Genomic DNA, 24256 nt, shown 5'->3' on the forward strand with positions numbered 1-24256 from the left:
CCTTCATGTTCCTTCCCGGCACTAGATTGTCGATATCTTCACCAAAGACCTTCCTAAAGTTCTTTTTGATGATTTTCGTACCAGTATAAACGTCCGCATATCACCACTTTGATTGCAGGGTGTGATAGAATTATTCTGTAGCTATTTTATAATCTAATAATTAGTTATGGTAATTATGTTTATATTAAGAAAATTAGGTCAATATTAATATACTATATATACCCTTTGCTAGTAATGAAAAACGCACATAAAATTCAACAATCTTACAATAATAATGTGTTCTATCTCTTTAAATTTCACGGGCTTTTCTCTTGAAAAAAAATCAATTTTCTCACTTGCCATCTTTAATTTCTAATGAAAAAAATAAAACATAGAATGACTCACTGCAGTGCCGCTATCTATTAATTAATTCAAGTGAATATCAACAACACTTGCAAGCAATATGTAACAATTTAGAAGATACCAATTTTTTTCATTTTTCATTTTCTGTAGCAGTAAGTAACAGAAGCAAGACAAATAATACGAAATCAATTCAACTTTCTTAATTATTTTGTAACTATCTTGACAAAGTTTTATTTTGAGAAGGAGTAATTGATAAGAGGAGTGATCGTTTAAACTTGGGATTTTTCACTTTTTAGTATTTAGTATGTGTATTAAATTTTAAACTCTTTAGAATAAATAAAAAAGTTTACATTTCTCTTATTCAAGCTAATGCCATAGAATTTTCTTTATTTGGTACTGTTTCTTGTGCCGTTTATCTTTGTTAAAGAATGATTCTGTTTACACTATTCCTAAAACAATTCACTAAAGAAGTCAATAGCACATTCTACTTTACACTCAATAAATAAATAAATCATATAGCATTACACAATCCAGGTAACAACCATATTTAAGTTAACATACATGGAGAGAGTTACAATATATGGACATAACTATAACCTTACTACATTACAATAACACATTTACAATCATAGTTAGAAAGATGCAACAGAAATCACAATATAGGGAGAGGGAGACTTTATGTTATACTATAGAAGACCTTGAAATTTTAAACTTGGTCATATTAAAAACTACCTAAAATGTAATCCAAACTCACAAAATCTGCCTCATACTGTTTGTAAAAGACCAACTAAAAGATTTCCTACTAGTTGGCCTTGGAGCAAAATTGAGCCCAAACATTTCCTTAAGAGCTTGTTCTGGCTCTACTGGACCAACCAGCTTTACAACAACAGTTGCACTTTCTCTAATGTGATCCATGCTGTTTGTGTCAGTCCATAGACAATGGGCCAACTGTAACCTCCTATGCTTTGAACTCAAACGAATCTCCCATTTCAAGTATAAATTCTCTCTATCACCTTTAGATAGCTTTCTCTGCATTTGCTTGCATAACATCTGTCTCTCTCTTCTTAGATATCTCGTGCTGTTTTCAAGTCAAATACAATGTAGTCTGTAAGTTTAATATGTAAACTTTTGATTTTGAAATATGTAAAGCACTCACACCTTTGAAAAAATGTGTGTCCGTGTCTGTGTCCAAAATTGACACCGACACTTGTGATTAAGTTAAATTTATTATTGGTTTCGACGTGTCAGTGTTGTGCTTCCGCTGTCTTTCATAAAACATTTAAATTTGAAATGTTACCTTGACTCAGGGGCAAGGGTTCTTCCATCTTCAAGAGTTTCTTTGCCTAGTGAAAAAGTTTGCTTAAGATATGATAGTCTTCTGTGCTCTACCTCCAAATAAATAGAATCTAATGGATCCCCTTTGAAGAGAAGGAAAAAGTAAGTTCTGTGAACCAATGAAACATTACAAGCGTCCCAAAGTTCTATAATCTCCTTTTGTAGCCTGTTAAATTTTGAAGGCCAATCTGAATGACTTTCTCCATCGGCTTGCATTGGGTCCAAACCAATATCTTTGACATTTTTTGCAGACATAATGGCATCCAATCCTGTCCCAGGAACCTGTCATGCAAAACAAACTCGAAGAATTATTCACTAAAATCATGCTTTTGGTATGCTTATGTGCTACTTTTCTTAAAAACTGCACAAGGGAAAAATAATTATTCGTTAAAGTCTCCAGTGATTATTTACAAGTTCATTTATAAAAAAAAAAATACTATTTACAACTGTTTCCGAAGAAATTTGAATTCCATTTCTAAAGGTTATAAAATCAAACTCTTACCAGTGAGTCGAGAACTCATGTGACATGTTTATGGAGCCAGTTTGTAAGGTAAGGAATGTCAAACTTAAAATTTATCTCACACACATGACTGGACATATGGAGTCTGATCCGAGTGGCCCAATAGAAGTTGGCTCATCGAATCTTTAATAAGTTTTGATATCTTCTTAGAAATTATATTAGTCCTAAATCAACCCTACAAAATTGATCTGTATGATGATGAATATCTACCACTTATAAACTCACTTTCAGACCATTTTTCATCGTATGTGAGACTCTTGACACACACCCACATCACCGGTGAATTGTTAAAATGAACCAACAGAGCAATGGTTTTAAAAAAGTATATCAACGGATCCAATAACTGATATTTGATTATCAAAGCTGGGAAATAGGGCAAATAATAAGTGGAAAAATCGAAAGAAGGAAGAAATATTTACAATAGAAGTTTACCTCACGGTGATCCAGTAAATTCAACCTTTTAAGATGTTCCATTTCCTCTTTATTTGGAGTTAAAGGATCATTGATCTCACGTTCCTTTTCATTGAAGGATTTCGCATTCTGTGTATCATCATCATCAACGGAACATTTCGCAAAATTTCTCTCAGCATTTAAGTCATAACTCAGTGTATGAACGTTCCTCAGAAACCCACCCGGTCTTCCAAAAAAGTATTTTTCATCCCCTACTGGAGGAGGTGTGTTCTGAATTACATCACCATCTTCAAACCAATCAGAAGGTAAACTCCTCATGAGACTAGCTTTACAAGTTCTACTTCGGCTAAACTTCAACGATCCAGAACTACTTTTTCTTTTGTCTTCTGTTATGCAAGGAGTTCTATTGTCTGGAGTTGGAAGAACAAAATGTTCATGCAAGTTGTTCAGTTTATTGTCTTCCTTTAACCCTGATGAAAACAAATCCTTATTGTTTTTGTCGTCATTATTAACTACAATCGATTCTAACGTATCTGTCTTTGCACGAGGAGATGATGCACTAGAATTGGTATATGTATTTGATCTTAAATCTTCTGAGTTTGTATGTGTATGCGTGTTTGTGATAGGCTCTTCTAACTCAATGCACCTAACTTCTTTACAATAATTCTCTTCATGCTGATCTTCAATGTTCTTCTGATCCAAATCATTCTGTACAGCATTATTAATGCTTGTAACTGATAGCCTAGGGGAAGAATTTTTTACCATAAAATTCTTTTCAAGGTCGGGGAGTTGGAACAAATTATCATCAGAACTAATACTATGTCCATCTGAATATTGTGAAGCATCAAAGGACCTAACACTTTCTTCACAGTTGATACTTAATACATTCGGTTCCTCTTTTAGATTTTCTAAATTCCATGTGTTTCGAATACGCAAATCGGGATACCGAGGACCTAAAGCTTCCTGGATAATTGGAAGGAAAAATAGATTAGATCAAATTAAAAATGTATGATTACTATTTTTATGATATCGTTCATGCAAATATAGCTCACCACTCCTATTAAAGAAGACATGTTATCTCCCGCTTCTTGGAGAATGTCCTTAATTTGAACTTGTGCAAGGTCGCGTTGCAAGGTTAGCTCCTTTACCTCTATCCTTAACTGCATACAAAGAGTTTCTATTTGCAATCAACAAAAAACAAATGCAAAGAGTTTTTGCATCAAAAGCTTTATTATTACCATCTCAATTTCATGATCTTTCTCTCTCAATAATGCTGAAGAATCAGAATTATTAGGGCGAGCCGATCCTGAACTTCTCAATTCACTTTCCAGTTTAGCCAACTCCTTTTGTAATTGCTTGACCAGTGCTTTGTCAGACACCACCACATTGACTTTCGCATTAGTTTCGACGTCCTTAGCACAACTTGCAAATAAGAGAGTGTTTCTGCTTTGTTCGACATGGCTCCGTGCAGGGCTCATGGTGCAAATGATTGCAGTTCTAGCATTGCCTCCTAATGACGATTGCAATATGCGCGTTAGCTTTGAATCTCTGAAAGGAATATGCCCATTTCTTCCCTTACTGCAACCAAATTCATTGCTTTTAGATGAAAAAAAATGAGAGCAATATTCAACCCTTATACCAAAATATGTTTCAACCCTCATATCAAATTTAGGCACATCACAAATACTGAAACAGAATCTTCATAAGTTAACCTGAGTTTGCGGATAACAGTTCCTAGAGTTAGTAAACTACGATTTATGTGGCAACCTTCTTTCAACCTTGCCCCAGCTGAATTGGTCTGAGATGCCCTTTCACTTCCAGCAAGATCAACAAAATTCTATACCGCAAAAAATAATCACCATCTCATTTCCTATATATGTTCATTAACATAACAAACTTGTTACTTGAAATATATTCCCATAAAATGAGCAAATTAGCCATACCACTGATGCTGAAAGAGAGCTAAACTTGTCATTTCCGAGAAACTCGCGCGCCGAACTTTCAACGGTCTGAAGTGCCGCATTGTTAAGCAAATGTAAGACAAGATATGCCGTAAAGTTCACTAAGTTCTTCAACAAAAATAACAACATATCATACCAGTCTGAGAATCTGATGAGATCTAGAGCTTGCTTCGTTCAATGATGTCTCTCCTATCTGCCTTTGAGCTGCAAAAATTCGAATCGAACAAAAATGATTTTATTAGCAAAAAAGAAAACCAAAGGAAATAAATTCAATCATATACATCGTTCAAACCCTTCTTACTTTCACAAAAAGAAATGAGTTCTGTAAAATGTTCCCAATCCCTAATAGTTTCCTCAGTAAGTTTCTCAACAACTGTTCCTCGCTGTCAAAATTAACACAAACCATAAGTAAAAATGCACGCATACTCACAAGCCCTTTTAGAAAATGATAATCTACTTTATTTACCTCTGGATCATCAAGAAGTCTAAGAGGAGTACAATCTGGACTAAGAAGATCCCTAACAGATTCATTATAAATCTCAATTGCCGAAAACTTCAAAATGAATTCTCTCTCCATGTGCTATAAAACAAGCAAAATCCAAATTTAAAAAAAAAAAAAGATTTTGAAAATGACCAAGTAATGCAAGGATGCAGATCCTCTCCCACAGCACAACAATATATCAATAATTTTATCCTAATTATAAAAAAATTGCTTCACATGTCACTATGGGAGATGATCCATATCTGCAACGCAATGATGTATAAGTGTGCACGCGCGTGTGTGTTTTTCATTCATACCTTTTCTACATAGTTAAAAATGTCTGCTACAGTGCATTCAGTTATACCACTCATGGTATAAGTTTTTCCACTGCTGGTTTGTCCATACGCAAAAATGCTCGCTGATCGATTACAGTCACAGAGAAACATTAACACGGAAGTTCCGCGGAGCTAACTCTAATAAAAGAAGAAAAAAAATCATCAAATAAACTCACAATTGATTCCACCAACAACAGAAAGAGCAACATCTTTAGCCGCTTCTTCATACACCTTCCTTGTGTCACAATCTGATCTAAACACTCTATCTATAACCAACCAAATCACAAAAAAAAAAAAAAAAATCATAATTCAGTAACCACATTATTCAAATTCCATCTTTCTGGTACAGAAATAAAATCAAACAGCTAGTCTGCAACATACCAAATGAATATGCTGTTGGATATAGAGATCTTTCAGAAGCTGAAACATTATTCCTGTAAATGATTGTACTATCATTGATACATTCCCAATCAGAAACATCATTCCTCGCTTTTTCCTTATCATTTAACGGCCGAATTCGAACCGAAACTTGAATTCTCTCTTCATAATTCTGTACAGCCTCTTGAATTACCTCATCTCCTCCAACAGAACCCATTTTTTCTTTCAATTTTCTAAGTCTCCAAATTCAAACAATGACAATGATTATCACTACCACATGTCATTGAAACACATGAACCACTCAAACTTCAACCCCCAATCATTATCTGCATACACATAAACTCTTGATTCAGAAGAAAAACAAAAACATACATGGTTAAATACTTTATATTATATTGAATTAACTAATATATATATTTATATACAGGATCTTATAATTAATTAATGAGAATAAAAATGAGTTGGTTTCTGGATTTTTTGAAAAGATTGGAGTTTTGTGAAATGGTCCCCATTCAAATGAACATCATCACATGGAAAGTATAGAAAATTTACCAAAGGGTTGAGGGAGTTGATTTTTTTTTCCAAAGAAAATTCTTTATCAATTCATAGAGAGAGAATTGTGAAAATGAATGGATGAGACTATGTGACTAAAAATCTAGTGCTCTAAATTTAGCATGTGGAGTATAGTATAAATAGAACATAGTAGAAAAAATGTAGAACTAGAAATAGGAAATATGAATAAAAGCAATAAAATCTAAAAATTTGTTGTTTGATTCAAGTGTTTATGAGAAACACGTTGTTATATTAAATAGGTATTTTTGGATCATTAAAGTTTAAAAAATGAAAGAAAAAATGTATATAGTACTCTTTACAACTCATAGAAATGTGCTGTCATATTGAAAAAAATGAGAGCTTAAAGTAAAAGTTGAATGAATGGAGAGATTGGGTTTTTTTTCTTCTTTTACTGTCACTGCCAAAAGGGAGTGTCTATCTGTGGATGTTGGGAAATTGCTGTGACTCAGCTTTTGAAAATGAATTGGTACAACACAAAGAAGTCAATACTCATATATAAGAAAGATATAAGAAAGATGTGACTCTTTATTTCAATATGTAATGTTATTAGGGTAATAATGATTTTAAAAAAATTAAATTTATTTAGTCTCTCTATTTTAGTTTTTATAATGTTTTAGTTTTCTATTTTAAAATTTGTTTTCTTTTCTTATTTTTATAAATTTTGAATTTCAAATCCACTATCACAAATTATAGCTTCAGTCTCATCTACTACATCACTTCTGAACCCATCAATTTCACCACAAATTCCATCTCATTCACCCCAAATGACAATTTGACCTCAACACGATTGTTGGACCTCACAATCTTTCAATTTTCATACCTCACCCTTTACATCCATATTGACTCTACCTACAAATTTCATTATGCATTAAATGATCATAATTGAAAAATGGCTATGAAAGACGAATATGATGTTCTTATTAAAAATAAGATATGAGACTTAGTTCCTTGTTCGTCTAATGTTAAGATTATTCAAAGTTTATAAATTTTCAGGCATAAGAAGAACTCAGATGGATCTTTTGAGCGGTACAAAGCTCACATTATAGGTAATTGTGCAATTCAATAAACTGGTGTCGATTAGGGTAACACATTCAATCCCATAGTCAAACCAGTTACCATAAACACAAAGGCGAAAGCTAGTGGTTCTTCAGGCAACAATTTCCATGATCCAACTATATTGTAGCTTTGCTGGAACATTGCAATACTTGATGTTTACTTAACCCAACATCTCATATGTCGTTCAACAAGTGTTCTCATTTATACATGATCCAAAAACACACATGCCTATTTTGAAATACATTATTCGATATATTCGTGGTACCATAGACTTCGGCTTGAATTTCATGGTCCCCTAAATGTCAACATACATTGTCTTGTTCAAGTGTTATGGCAGAATACAGAAGAGTATTTAATGTATACTCTAAATCATGTTACCTTCACAATTTATTCTTGGAACTATGTTGTCCTGTCACAAAAGTTACTTTGATATATTGTGACAACAGAAGCGCGGTTTATCTATCCGACAATCTAGTTCAACACTAACACATCAATCATATTAAAATGGATATATATTTTGTATGTGAGAAAATTGCTCGTGGTCAAATATGTGTTCTACACATTCTCTCTCGCTTTCAAATTACCGACATATTCACAAAGAGACTTCTATTACAACTCTTTGATGATTTTCGAGATAGTCTCAACGTTGATTCACCTCTAATTTCAACTTAAATGGTTAAAATATGTAAACATGACAAATTTATTATTAGTAATAATTGTAAATGATTAACATAATCATTTAAAAGATATTTTTGTATTGTATATTTATGTTATCATAATGTATGACTATTGTATAAGAAAACTCTTAATATATCAATTTTAATATATTGATGTCAAATAATTTTAAATTAATAGTAAGTTCTATAGACAAAATCTTCGAGATAATATCTTTAAATTCAACTTTGGTAATGAATTATCATATAGACAAAATCACCTATATATTAACTTTAAATTCAACTTCAAATTTTATAATATAAATATGTGGTAATGAACTACCATATATGTGTTTTTTTTGGTTGAATATGTTTATTTCAGTTTTTTAAAAACAATTTTTATAATATTATGTATTTTTATGTAAAAAAAAATTTAAAGAATTTTTTCACAAAAATTCAAAAAATAGATTGATTTGAATAGTTATTATTAAAATATTATTTTAAATATTTTATCATTTTATTAATTTTTTTTTAATTATTTATTCTTAAAATTATTTCAAATAATTTATCATAGTAATGATACCATTGTTTGAAAAGTTATGATTTCGAATATATTTTAATATTTGATAATGATATTTTAGTATACTCTTAATTTAAAAAAAAAACTAATAGTACTTTAAAAAATAATTTATGAATACAAAAAAATCTATTTTTTTTAAAGTTAAACAAACGTTATCTTTCTCTTACCTTCTTTCTATTCTTGATCACATCTATACTATATTCTAACTTAATCTTCATCACTTTTATATTTCATTACTACTTATTAACTTCGACCTCCTAACTCAACAAATTCATTCCCACACATGAAACAGTAAGATCTATCCTCTTGGACCCACAATAATATATGCAATTAGAAAGACTAAAAAATAGGAGATTATTAATGTATTTAAGTCTCTGAATTTTAATGAGTTGCTTGTAGAGTAGCATCCTATTTAGAGCATGGAACATGACTGAAAAGACTAGCAATATGAGGGAGAGAAAAAAGTTGAATCATATAATAACACCATATTATATATAGATATTACTAGATAGGCCTATCCAAGCACGTGGTGACGGTGCCTTTTCACTACTTTTTCATACCTTGCAAGAAAAGTTATAATAACTAGATGTACTTTCAAGTTTCAACCTCCTTTGTCACACAAGAATTATGTTTAACTGCATACTTGACTTCTTCTTTTTTTAATTTTTTAAAAATATATTAATATTATTACGAAAATGGATTTTATCTCGATTGAAAATAAGTTTTTATCTCAATTAGGGTATGAGATAATGAAGAGTGTTATGAAAATGACATTATTTTTTTCTTTGGTCATTGGTGAAGGTGAAAAATTAAAACGTGTGTTACTTTTTGCTTCAATCGGAGATATACCGAGGAAAAATCTCTGATTTTTCACATCGATTAGACTCTGAATCAAGGTGAATTTTCTTACATTTTTCTCTCGATTGAGGTTGTTAATTGAGGGGATAGGGGTTAGAGGATCACTTTTCACATTTGTGAAGACTATTAATCGATGTGAAATCTCATATATATATATATATATATATATATATATATATATATATATTATATATATATATATATATATATATATATATATATATATATATATATATATATATAATTTTACATTTTTTTTATAATATTTATTTTTGTAAAACTGAACTTAAATGACACATTTCGTACCATATATTTAATAACTACAAGACCAAAATAGAGACTATACATTACATCAAAATCAAAATGACATATATATTTAATGGCTAATCAAATATGTTCAGAATGACTCGGAAATTATACATATTTATTTTTTACAACAAAACTCAAACATATCAATGGTTCAATTAAACTCATAAAATTCAAGGAAGTAAGTTGTCCAACGTGAAGATATTTATGTCATATAAGTCTTCTTTTGTGTATGCTGATGTTCATTCTTTAAATACAAAAGAATAAAAAAATAATAATACATTATGAATAAACAATAAAAAATATTTACTTGTTATTTTTCTATATCCTTTATTGATGATTACAACGAATGACATGCACATCATCTGAATCATATTTTCATATGAGGCACGCACGTGTGTAGAGAAAGAATGAGTCTAAAAAATATCAAGAGTTAAATCTTATTTTCATCACTAGAAAAAATGTATTTTCCTTATAGAACAATTGATCATCTATTGTTAGAAGGATCAGTGACATAAAACACTTGTTTTATTTGGGATGTCATGATGAAAGGTTCGTTAATACAAGTTGTTTTGCGAAGGTCGGTTCGCGTGAATCATAATTCATCGATTTGTACACCAGTGTTAATTTACTTGCATTTAAATAAATGAACTTTAAATATAACATAATAAATCTTCTAAATCTCCCCAATGACAATAAAGTACGATCTAAATGCCATTATAGGATCCTTATTTGTAGAACTAACAAAGTACATAGATTCAACCTCAACCATAACCCCGCTATTTTGTATGGTACTACGGTCATCCTTTCATTTTGTATAGAAGAAAAATTTAATAATATCGTGTGGAGTCCGAGTTATTACATTAAATTTAGGAATATATGACATTCATTTAATTGTCTCGGATGCACTCCCATAATTAGAAACAGTTGTTTCATTAAATCAATCTATGAAGTTCTTGTTGTACTTTGTCAACAACCATTTTTCATTCATCTAAGAGAATTTTTCTTGATAAGTCTTTTGTGAGCGAATAAGTAAGGTTGAACTCCATCAACGTTGTTCAATATATACAAATGTACTTGAAGAACTACATAATGAACCATTATCTTAACATTTAAACATTGAGTACCTCTACTTTCGTATCTTCCATCATAACGGTATTTGGGAATTCCTATAGAATATACTTATAACAAATAGTTTGAACAAAATTTAATAGCTTCTTCTGGGATGTATCTTTCAACAATCGAAGATTTCAAAAAATGATGATTTTTCGTATATCGTTTATAGATCTTCATGTATCGCTCTACCGTATTCGTCCACCTTAAATAAAATTGGCCACAAAATCTAATCTCCTTGAATATATGAACAATTAAGTGAACCATAATATCAAAAAATGAAAGAGGTAAATACATTTCGAATTGACACAAGATAACTGTAGCCTCATGTTCTAACTCATCTATGTTTTATGAATCACTGACTTTATTATATAGAGCATTAAAAAATAAGCACAATCTAATTATAGTTTTCCCTGCCTTTTTTGGCAAGATGCCACAAATATCTACATGTAGAAGTTTTGTTGCATCAAGACATAACAATCATGAAATTTAAGTAAATTAATTTGAACTTCTTTTCTTGATACAAGTTTCTTGACATTTGATGAGTACCATTGAGAAACTTTGATATCTTGTAAAAACTTTTTGTTTCTTTTCTAGATAGAGTGTGATATGTTAGGGGTAAGTATATTCTTTTACCTATTTCTTCTAGTGATAACTCTTGTCATATACCCATCTCCACCATTTATATGTGGACGTTCTTATCATTTTTTGTCTTACATTAAATGTTGATAAGTGTTCCAATTACACTATCATTTATATTTTCTCCACATGCATAACATCAAAATAATATCTTACATCGATGTTAAACTAATATGGAAGATCAAAGAATGCCGACCTCTTTTTCCATATAATTTTCTCTACGGATTATTTTTTATTCTTTCCAAAGACAACATTGATGTGTTGTTGTTGTTGATAATTTTTCATCCTAATTAAGGGTTTTGGAGTAATACCAAAGTCATGTTCTCCATTAAAATGTAAAGGAATGAAAAAATAGGGAATAATAAATACTGAAATGTATAATAAAAAAATTATTGTTAATTATTAATCCATATTGTAAAATAATTTATAATTTAATAATTTTTTTTTCTCAAAGCAGCTTATAATAACTAAAAAAAAGAGAAAGTAGTTATTTATAAATATTGACATAAAGAAACTATTAAGTCGTGTGAATTTTTAAAAATGACCACTTTTGAATTATTATTGACACATAACACAACTCTAAAAAAATTTGAACATAAAAATTCAATGTATATTTCAAGAATCTTGCATTAGTATAACCTGTTTTCTTGTAATGATAAGATAATATATTTCTTATTTTTTTTCCAATGTTATCAAACTATACATCGTGCTTGTATGAAAGATTATCTGTTTAAGAAAATGGACAAAAAATTATGATAATGGAGGTGCATATATTGGCCTCATGCTAGTTGGTGTTGGTTGAGAGATCTATGTCTTTTAATTAGAAAAATGAATTAAATACTGTATGTGTACCTTTATTTGAGTATTACGTTCTTTGCAATTATTCCCTAAGGTGAGGCAATGGGAAAAGGTGTTGGGAACCTTTTGACTAAAATAAGAAATGTAAATTCAACATACCATGTGCATGTTGTGGGGGACTTTGAAATTGGAGAGAGAGAGAGAAGTATCATTGACTATAAACTAGAGACACCCATTACTCATATGGATTCTTATCTTTTCGACCAAAAAATATATGAATGTTACATAAACGACAATTAATGTATGTAGATAGAATACCAAAACTAATGTATATATGAGAGAATCTGAAACATAATAATAATACATATTTATGCTATTTATTGTTTGTTGTTGTCTACTAAAGTGTTTTGAGTCAAAGATTAATAATAATAAAGTGTTTAAGAAACCGGCACATGCATGCTTTAAACTAGAATCAATGGGAAATCTTACTACATTCATTATAAGTTAATGAGAACTTTTCAATCATAAAAGTTATAATTGAAGATATATTTCATCATTTCAGATTAAATATTGATTATATAATATTGGTGAGTATTTTCTTTTACGGAATCGGTGAAATAATGAATAACAACCAAGTAAATATGTAGAAGAATTTAACAAAATTCTAAAAGAGTGAAAAAGTGGACTTAGGAAAATATTAAAGAAAAAAACAAAAATAAATAAGCAATTTAACCATTTTTTTCTCGCGGTCGCAATGGATACCAATGCGGTCGTGATGACTCGAAATTTTTTCTCACATTTGCAACATTAAATAGAAAAAAAGGAATATTTTTAGGGGTTTCCAAATTTCCGAGAGAAAGTGATGGTCAAGGAGCTTTTGTGGATGATTTTAGAGAACATTAGAGTCATTGAAAAACACATTTTCTATTTTGATTTATACTTCTTATCGATTCATAGTAATTGTTTATTTCACTATAAATAATGAATTTATTTTTGATTAGGTCTTTTGAGATGAACCTAATTGTACCTTGTTAGACCATATGACTGTTTGATATGATTTGAATTCCTTTATGGTATAATGATTATTTAATTGTTCTTGTGTTCATTACTTTGTGTGTTGACGGATACACAAATTGATATCAGATTAGTAGGGATTATTGACCGTAAGTCTACTGATCAGAACTAAGATAATTATTCAACTTAATATTTAATTAGGAATAGATAATTATAAGTTGTGGCTTTTGAATTAACAAACTTAGAAACACCTAATTTAACTCTAAATTGACCTAAAAAATTAGGAAATATTATGTAAGTTAGTAAGTTGTACACTAAGAAATTGGGTACAATGATCTTGTTAGTTCACCGTGATATTTAGGGATGTCAATTTGTCTTCATTAATGGGGTCCCCGCGGACATTTCTCTGTTTGGGTCCCCAAAGATGGGGATTTTTTCTCACGGGGACGGGGATGGGGAACAAAATCCCCCCGAAGGCACTTCAGGTACGGGGGACAGGGAACATACCTCCACCCTGAGGAGTCCCTACCCTCGTTTAGAATATCATAATATCCTTAATTTATATATAATTTTCAATTTTTATGTAGGTTTATTTGTCATTTCATATAATTTATTTGATAAACAAATTTAATATAATATAATTTATTTGTTGTTTCATATAATTTATTTTATAAACAAGTTTGAAAGTTTGGTGATCATGATTCTCAAGATTATAGATGGACTAAATATTGTTAAAAAAAAATATTTATCCTAGAAGATTAATTTCTTAATTTTTCGTGGTTAGTTTTTAAATTTTTTACTATTAATTTGGTTAAAAATAATATAAAAAACTATTTGTATGGATCTCTATAAGAACCTTGGAGACCCGTGAGGATCCGCGGGGATGGGGGACAAAGTCACCCAAGGTGGGGATCTGAGATGGGGATATGGAATAAATTCGAGGGTGGGGATTAAGATGGAAATGTATTCCCACTCCGCCCCGCCCTATTGACATTCCTAGTGAGATTATAGCATAATCATAATTCATTTGATACACAATTCATTAATAGGTATAATTGGGAAATTCGATAAAAACAACTAACCTCCTTTCCACATCAAATTTTACTCCGTTAATTTTATCATCTTTGTTTTCGTACCAAATCGTAATTGAAAATCCCTCGTTATTTAATTTAAATCACATTGTTATTTCCTTGTTTTAATTCACATTCTCTGTGGAGACAAATTATTTTATTACCTCAACTAAACTAGTACACTTGCTAGAATTGTCCATCAAGTTTTTGACGTCGTTGTTAGAGATTGTTGAAAATTTCAATAAAGCAATAATTGTGCGACGCTTTTGATTTTGCATTAAAAATTTGTATAGTATTTAATTTTAATTTTATTTTCTACATTTATTTTGTTCTTATTTTGTTTTTATCTAATTCAGTAGCACTAATTGGATTTCAAGAACATTGAACATTAAAGCGTCCAACAAGGACATTGAAACATCAAATAAGAACATTGAAGCATCCATGAAGAATATTGAAATCCAAATTGGCCAGTTATCTAAATAAGTGACAACTTGATCAAATGGAGATTTTAGTGGGAATACGTTGGATAGTTCTAGGGATGAAGAAGTAGATAGAGAAGTCAAAGATGAAATGGAAGTTTTTTATGAAGGAGAAGTTGAAAACAAATAAGAAGAAGAAAAATGCATGCCATCAGATGAAAATGTTGAATTAAGAATAGAAGAATCTGAGGTGAAAATAGATATGGGAAAAAGGTAAGAATGTTAAGTGAAGATGATCTAGTTTGGATTAAATTTTTTGTCTAGATGCAGATATCCAAGAAGACAACCTTCAACAGAATAATGTCCCCAAAATTTGTTTTAGCAACAAGGAAGATGGAAGAGGGGAAATAGATAAAGTATTAGATTCCATTTATGTCTTGTTCGCTACGTTGAAAAAGATATGGAAGAAATATCATTAATACCTACCAAACAAAAGAAAGAAGAAAGATGATGTATTTTTTGTGTCATATATGCCTCCCTAATAGAGAAGCAAATGGTCAAGCTAAGGACCTTAAATAAGCGGTACATGTGAGGGAACTCATGAATAAGTGTTATTTAGCTTTATCTCAATTTGAGTTTTTATTTCAATTTTATTTCATTTTTGTACTATGACCCAAGAAAGAGTAATATCTTATCAACTATCATCTTATCAGTTAGAGTTTCACCAAAACCCTTTATGAGATGGACGAGATTATGCACCTTCGACACATAGTCCGCAATCTTTTCACCTTCTCACATATGCAATAATTCATACTGCCATCACCATTATGCAATTTGACGACTTTGACTTTCTCACTACTTTCATTGTACTTGACAAGAATATCTCATGCCTCATTCGTCGATTCAGCATGGGAGATCTTGTTGAAATTTATCGAATCTACTTCCGATTGAATGTAATATGCGGTCTTGCAGTCTTTCTTCTTCGCTTCCTTGTTCGCAACTTTCTGAGCATCAATTGCATTATCAGCAAGCTCAGAGACGCCATTAGTAACCACTTCTAGGGTTTCATGAAATCCAAACAAGGACTTCATCTGCTTGCTCCATCGGTTCCAATTTTTACCGTCAAGAATTGGAAACGAATTCAGAATGTCATTAGTACCATTCATCTTTACAACAATTGATTAACAACCCATGATCCCGGAAATACAATCATTGACATGTGATTCTTAAAAACACGATCAAGAACCTAACTGGAGCTTTAGATACCAATTTGTTAGTGTGAGAGACACTTTTAGTGAGGAGTGAAAAGAGAGAGAATGAAAACGAGGATTGATATTATTGAGTTATAATTATACAAATTGAATTACAAAATATATCTATTTACATACAACAAACTTGTATACTAAGTAACAAATTAACTCTAGGCTACACAACTTGGATTATATCACAATAATTTGTTAAATGGAACAGCTGGCGGAAAAATTTACCTCAATTTTGTTTATAAAGTTCTACGTTCTTTCACTTTTGCCCTAAACTTACTTATCTTCCTACCTAAAAACTTCACATTCCATTTACGATTATATATTTCTCCCCTAAAGCAACCTCTATTTATTGTTGTTCTTGTTGTTGTTAATATTGTTGTTGTTGTTGTTAGGAATAGTTTTTCGATGTTGTCATCCAAGACAAAAATTCAATGATTTACGGTTTGCCTTGGCTAACAACATTAAAAAACTATTCTTAATCATATTGATAAGATATTGCAATCTAAAAATAAAATGGTGAATGATACAAAATTATAAAGGGTATCTCTTACTGTTCACCATTTTTTATTGGTCTGCAAAGAGAAGTCATGTATTCTTTCGATTGGACTAACAGCTTGGGAGAAAAGTCTCTCAAGAACATGTTTGAATCTCAACAACAACTATAGTTTATGATTTTATTTAGGTTTAAAATGATGCCCTTATTTAATTTTATTTTTTAATTAAAAAATAAATCATCTATTTTCTCGATTGTGCTCAATTGAGAGGGAAAACTCTCGCATATTCTCTCATTTTGCTCCACAATCGAGAGAAAAACTCCTAGTAACATTGCTTTCCAAAACACAACATTAGCTCTCATTCACTTTTGCATCTCACATAAAATTGATTCTTAGTGAACCAAACACCTTCTTCATCTTTTCCACCTAACGAACGAAACACCATCTTTTATAAGCTCGAAAATACCATTCTTCACTAAACGAAATGCGAAAATATAATTTCTTCATTAAATTAAACCAAACTCCATATTCTCTTCTTCAAATTGAACAAACTAAAAAAAAAAGAAAAAAAACTCGAACGAAACAAAACTCGTGGAAGAAATTACAAACTAATACATTGTTTAGTTTTTTTTGAATCTTATCCTCTTTGTATTTTGTAAAGACTATTTTCTTCAATTTATGTGTCTTGATGCTAGAATGTAAACTCTCATTCCATCTTAGAACTACCATTAACATTTGCCAATCTATACTGTTGAAACTTGTTCCAAACATTCTTTCCAAACTTTGAGTTTTGCTTTTAAACTATGTATTCTAAGGTGTAACCCTTTCTGCCACTATGTCATTAAATAATTCTTTCTTGGTCAAGTCCATTAAATAATTTTAGAAGGCTCATTTTAACAGAATTGAAGAAGACTTTTAATCATTATTTTGAAATTCAAATTGTAAGTGAATTAGTGATGAGAAAATTGAATATTTAAGAAGACTTTTAAATTTTATTAAAAATATTTTAAAAATACAGCAAGTATTACTATTTCAACGTATCCTTATCCTAGTGATAATAAACTTAGAAAAATACTAATTAATGCTGCACTTTTTAAAAATCTTAAATAATAAATTTTTATAAAAATTTATATAATTAATATATTGAAAAATAAATTATTTGATTTTTTAAAAAAATAATTTTTTAATATAAAATCCTTAAAGAGTATTCGGGAGACACTCATTATCAAGATCTATTAGTTATTAATGATAAACATATGATGACCATGGAGATTAGGTGTTAGTTGAGGTGCATTAGGTGAGAGGTAATTCTCAATTAAACTTAATCAAATAAAGCCAAATACATAGTGTAACAACGATTGGTAGCTTAATACTTTATTTAGCATTTACTTTTGCTAATTAATTCCACTCGTGGATTAGGTGTGACATAAGGAGTTTGGACCATACTATCCTCAAGATAAAAATAGAAGCTTACAAGGATTTTGATATACATTATTATTCCCTGTCAAAAAAGAATTATGGTACATCAAACATATAAATGAGCTAATAAAGAAATAAAATAATACTATTAATTAAGTCATAATCATATGTTTACCAAAATAAGGTTATAATCATATGACATTTACTTGCTACCACATAATCATATTATCTCACTTTTTATTCTTTTTACAAAAGATCTGACTTTGTAATGAAACTTTTGTTATTTTTAATTTAATCATTGACCGTAAGATGTTTTTATTGCACGCGTTAATTTAAAATTAGATTACTACATATAGGACTGAATTATATTATAACAATAGTACAATGAGTAGCAATAGAAAGTAATATAATTGAAGTAAAGTAAAATATAAATAATTAATACAGTTTTATATGGAGTATTTAATATTTTCTATTGACTTACCTACAGTATAATATTCTAATGTACAATATCAAATAAATAAAGTAAAATTTATAAACAAGAGAATATAAATTTTCAAATTATTGTAAACAAATCATTATAGAAAATTTGATATATTTTTGTTTATTTATATTTAAACAGATAAAATATTTTGTTTAAGATAATTTGAGTTTCTCTTAGCGAAATGTAAGTTAGTAGAATGCAAAAGAGAAGAACACGAGATATATAGTCAAATCAGAATGCAAAAGAGAAGAACACGAGATATATAGTCAAATCTTTCTCAAGTTCATGAAGTTCTACATAGATCGTGAGAATGTTAGAATAAGTCAAAGTATAATAGAAGTAAATAATGAAGAACTTAATTCGTGTTTAGTGTTTAAAGCATTATTAACTTACTATTATAAATAATATATTTTATGATAATATTTTCATTTCAACCAACAAATAATCGAGGTGTAAACCATAAACGTACCATATTTTAATATATTTTAAAATACATATGTTGACAATCGAGAGAAAATATTATGATCAACCCTCATTTGAATGTTTGCATTTAAGCATACTTTATTTTATTATATTTTATTTATGGTTTATTCCCTCCGTTCATCTGGCACCGAGGAAAACAATTTTGATCAACCCCTTTTCGAATTCCAGAAACGTCATTTTAACGCTTTTTATTTAATACATATTCCCTCGGATATGTTGACAACCAAGGGGGAAATGTGTGTTTGTTTATTTAACCAACTAATCTTTATCGTCCATCTATAAACTAACAACGGTCTAGAAATTGACAACTCATCAATCCACATGAAACTCACACAACCAATATATTAGAATGTAAATACTGCAATGATTTATCTTGAAAGCAGAGTGCAAAGTGCTAAATTGCGAACACTAATAATGAAAACACACTCATAATGAAAGCATTGCACGAGGTAGAAATCATTCTCTAGGATGGATTGCACAGGAGAGAAATGTCTCAAGGTTGGTTCCTTAATGTATTTTCTCTTGTATTTTCTAAAATTGTTTTCTTTAATGGATCCTTGTTAAAATTGTTGGATGTTCGTTAGGAAAGTTATGTAACATAGCAATGTTTGTTGTTATTATTAAAAATATTAAAACTCAACAACAACAACTACGTTCATGCTTTCATAACAACATTAAATGTTTTTTTATAAGCACGTATTGAAGAAAATAATTTTAGTAGTTAATAGTTACAAGAGAAGAGGATCCACTTTGATTAAAATATTTATTTGCTCTTGCAATCCATCATGAAGAATGGTTTTGTAGTTTTGGTTTTACCTCGTTGGAAAACTAACTGAGGGAAAAAGTTGTTGGTTTCACCTCGATGGAAAACCCAATCGAGGAAAAAGTGGGAACTTTTTTTTACACCCCTTGTTAGATCGGCCACCAAACCGAGGTAAAAGCATTGTTTCAACTGAGGTAAAATACTTGTTTGTAGTACTGACTGAAACAATTATTAGTATTGAGGAACTTTCTAAGCAGGGTTGAATAAACAAAACAAAAAATGTCGCGAAAGAAAAACGTGGAACACCACATACTCTCAACAATTGAGAGAATCATCCAAATAGTCAAGCAAGAAAAAATTATGTATATAACGATGTTTTAGCTAGTAAGACTAATGTTTCTCTATGTAGTGATATATTTGTAAATGACTTATTAAGGGCGAGAGGATTACAACCGTCCATGTAAGGAAACTTTCATCTTCCGGCCATAATTAGGGACTACCTCACATTGAGTGCTCCCTACTTGATCAATCATGGGAAACGTGGGAAATGACGTTCCTCTGTCATAGAGAAGTCAGGTTCAACAGGCTAATCCACGTCTCCTTAGAAAATATGGGTTCAAAGGTCCACCACGTACTAAGTGGATGATTATTGTTCCCGAGGAAATGCTAAACTTCGTGCCCCATAGCCTATATAAATATCTCATCCCTAACACGGAAAGAGACATATCGTAATACACACGATATACCTCATAACTCTACAAAGTTTCTCACCTCGTGTGGGTTTGCTCTCTCATCACTATAAACACCACCAAATAAGGTCTCTCACCACTGTGGGCCAACCCTAACCCACCAAAAAATTACAATGGCCTCTGGCCACCCTTACCAGCATAGGGGTGACACATATTATGTACTTTTTGACAAGTATAGTGACACCTGTTAGATAACCGGGTATGATAATCCTGGATAACTTCGAAGAATCGTGTTCGTACACTTTCCGAACAAAGTATTTCGACCCTATTCTTGCCTGGGTTCACGAAATCTTTATGGGGATAATTCTTGAAGAACAATTTGTTTCTGGCAAAGAGAAATGTTCAGGAATGTAGAGAGAAAGTTTGGTTTCGTTCCCTTTTCTAAACTGAGGCCAAATGACTCCTTATATAGGAGATCAATAACAGAAACCGAAAAGACGCAACTGTTCAGAAACGGTTACGTCGGTTGGGAAAGGATTCAACTGTTCAAAAGAAAATTTCGAACGGGCCGCTGCCCCGCACCCCGCCAGGGGCTTCGCCCCTTGGAACCCCGTTTCAATTATTCGCATTCAATTATACGTTGGCTCGACGAGCGTGCACTCCGCACTACCCCTAACTCGTTTCCAAGCTTTAACGCATAATTGCATCGGCCTATAGTAAATCACATTACTACTAAAATACATTGATGATACTAAAATCACCAATAAATCTCCCCCATTTTAGTGTAATCCTTGATTTACTCAGTATATACAATAATATATACAAGGGTATAACACATAGGTATAACGATCAAACAAATGCATAAATGAAAATGTCTTGCGATTGAATTTTCATCTTAGTACAAATACACATTCCAAATACTCGAAAATCGGGGTGTCATAGCGATTGAACCCGTCAATCCATTTGAGTGTCTGAAGATATAGTACACATATGTTTCTTACAATACTCTACTATTCATACTTGACACTTTACAAGCCATGTGTCCTTATCCATTAATAAGCATATAGGAAGCCAAGTCCAAGTTTCTTGAAGTGACAAAACTTCATGCTCACATAGGTGATTCTTTTAATCTTGCACCTGCATTTGCAATTTTCCAAAAGAACCATTAAGAAGATATAATTCAACCTAGCCATCACTTGCAGGTCTGAGCACATACCTTGGGAAGATAAACACAATTGCTCCAATCTCTAATTATGATCTTTCCACATTGAATTCTGCTTCTAATGTTGTATTAGAAGGGAATTGGGTATACCATAGCTAATAGATTTAAATGGACTTTAATCCCATCCCAATTACCGACTTCTTCACTAAGTCTTTAGCTAACCCCTTCGTCAAGTGGTCAGCTAAGTTTTGTTGCGACCGAACAAACTCAATAGATATCACCCCATTCATGATTAATTCCCTAATCATACTATGTCTAACACCCAAATGTCTAGACTTTCCATTGTATATTTGACTATAAGCTTTAGCCAATGTGGCAGTACTATCACAACGGATAGAAATTGGTGATATCGGTTTAGGCCATATCGGAATCTCATATACCAAATTCCTTAGCCACTCCGCTTCTTTACCAGCAGCAGCTAATGCTACAAACTCAGATTCCATTGTGGAACCCGTTATACATGTTTGCTTCTTGGAAGCCCATGAGATGGCACCTCCCCCAAGCAAGAACACCCATCCACTTGTAGAGGATGAATCTTCAGCATCATTTATCCAACTAGCATCCGAATAACCCTCTAACACCGAAGGAAATCCCATATATGACAATACATAATTCATTGTACCCTTCAAGTACTTGAATACCCTAGTTATCGCATGCCAATGGTGTCTACTAGGATTACTAGTAAATCTGCTCAACTTTCCAACCGCATAAGCAATATCCGGTCTAGTGCTAATCATAGCATACATCAAAAAGCCTATAGCTTTTGAATATTCGAGTTGATCCACAGGTTTACCTGTATTTGGCATAAGCTTTTCTCCCGGATCCATGGGAGTACTTACTAGAGAACAACTTTCATAATTGAAATTCTTGAGTATTTTCTCAATGTAATGAGATTGCGTAATTACAATCCCCTTATTCTCCCGTTTAATCTTAATACCAAGAATAACGTCCGCTTCTCCCATATCCTTCATGGAGAACTTTGATGACAAGAAATTCTTCGTTTTATCAACTTGATTTTGGTCGGTGCCAAAGATCAACATGTCATCAACATATAAACAAATGAAAACTCCTTTACCGGAAGTATCAAATTTGCTATATACACATTTGTCAGCTTGGTTTAGAATGAAACCATTAGACAAAACAACCTCATCAAACTTTTGATGCCACTACTTCGGAGCTTGTTTCAGCCCATACAACGACTTAACTAGCTTACACACTTTATGCTCATTACCAGGCATTACAAATCCTTCAGGTTGCTTCATATACACTTCTTCCTCCAAATCACCATTCAGAAATGCTGTTTTGACATCCATTTGATGAATCACTAGATTATGAATAGCCGCCAAGGCAATCAACAATCTAATAGTAGTGATACGGGCAACAGGAGCATAGGTATCAAAATAACCAATCCCTTCCTTTTGTCTGAAGCCTTGGATAACTAATCTAGCTTTAAACTTGTCAATTGTACCATCGACTTTCATCTTCTTTTTGAAGATCCATTTGCAACCCAATGGTTTGCAACCTGGTGGTAAATCAGATAATACCCAAGTATTATTTTCCATGATAGAACCAATCTCTTCGTCAATTGCTTCTTTCCAAAAAGCAGAATCTCGAGATTTCACAGCTTCATCATAAGTTCTTGGATCCTCCTCTATACTATAGCAATAATAGTATTGAGTGTCAATCTGATCCTTTGATCCCTCAACTAAATATAGTTGAAAATCAGATCCATAAGATCTAGATTTTCTAGCTCTTTTGCTCCTACGGGGTTCAAGTGTCTCACTTGGCACATCATTTGAATGATCATCCCTTAGAGATTCATCTGAATTAGGTATAGAGTCCTTTGGTCTAGGTATAGAAGAGAAACAATTCTCATCAAATATGGCATCTCTCGATTCTATAATCGTGTTAATAGAAATCGAGTCATTAGGTTCTATAACATAAAACCTATAGGCCTTGGAGTGCTCAGCATATCCAACAAAGATGCAAGCTACACCCTTTTCACCCAAAGTTTTCCTTTTTGGGTCCGGGAGTCTAACCACGGCCCTACAACCCCAAACACGTAGAAATGTTAAGTTGGGTCGTTTCTTATACCAAAGTTCATATGGGGTAGTCTTGTTCCTTTTATTAGGAACCTTATTTAACAAATAACAAGCCGTTAACATAGCTTCTCCCCAAAACCCTTCACTCAAACCAGAGTAAGATAACATGGCATTCACCATTTCCTTAAGCACTTTATTTTTCCTTTCAGCCACACCATTTTGTTGAGGTGTATAAGGTGCCGTAGTCTCATGAATGATTCCTACGGATTGGAAAAATACAAGATCATAATATTCACCACCTCTATCTCTACGTAATGTTTTAATCAACACATTCTGTTGCACTTCAACTTCAGTTTTATAAATTTTGAATTTATCTAAGGATTCTTCCTTAGCGTGCAGCAGATAAACATAGCAGAATCTGGATGCATCATCTATGAAAGTGACAAAATATTTTTTATGTCCTAATGATGGAGTAGCATGCAAATCACATAAATCTCTATGTATCAACTCAAGAATGACAGATTTCTTTGTTATACTTTTAAAAGGTTGCCTAGTGATC

The 24256-nt window shown here is 31.4% G+C and overlaps 1 protein-coding gene across 3 annotated transcripts; it reads right to left on the reverse strand.

The window, feature by feature from the left end:
• Positions 1–845: 845 nt before the first annotated feature.
• On the reverse strand, positions 846–6538 carry LOC127120167 (kinesin-like protein KIN-7F). 3 transcript variants are annotated; one of them, XM_051050571.1, is made up of 14 exons: positions 6316–6538; positions 5767–6089; positions 5562–5651; positions 5368–5468; positions 5036–5149; positions 4871–4952; positions 4706–4773; positions 4552–4617; positions 4321–4445; positions 3847–4186; positions 3661–3768; positions 2630–3571; positions 1640–1959; positions 846–1420 (listed from the first exon to the last, which is right to left on the reverse strand). In XM_051050571.1, the coding sequence occupies exons 2-14, from the start codon at positions 5978–5980 to the stop codon at positions 1093–1095; spliced, it is 2898 nt and encodes a 965-aa protein (XP_050906528.1). In that variant the 5' UTR covers positions 5981–6089; positions 6316–6538; the 3' UTR covers positions 846–1092. The 3 variants fall into 3 exon arrangements, with proteins under 3 accessions (XP_050906528.1, XP_050906531.1, XP_050906529.1); XM_051050574.1 differs by lacking the exon at positions 6316–6538 and adding an exon at positions 6189–6207; XM_051050572.1 differs by lacking the exon at positions 6316–6538 and having other exon boundaries at positions 5767–6163.
• Positions 6539–24256: the final 17718 nt, after the last annotated feature.

The sequence above is a fragment of the Lathyrus oleraceus genome, chromosome 2 (assembly GCF_024323335.1).
Source record: "Lathyrus oleraceus cultivar Zhongwan6 chromosome 2, CAAS_Psat_ZW6_1.0, whole genome shotgun sequence".
Lineage (NCBI taxonomy): Eukaryota > Viridiplantae > Streptophyta > Magnoliopsida > Fabales > Fabaceae > Lathyrus > Lathyrus oleraceus.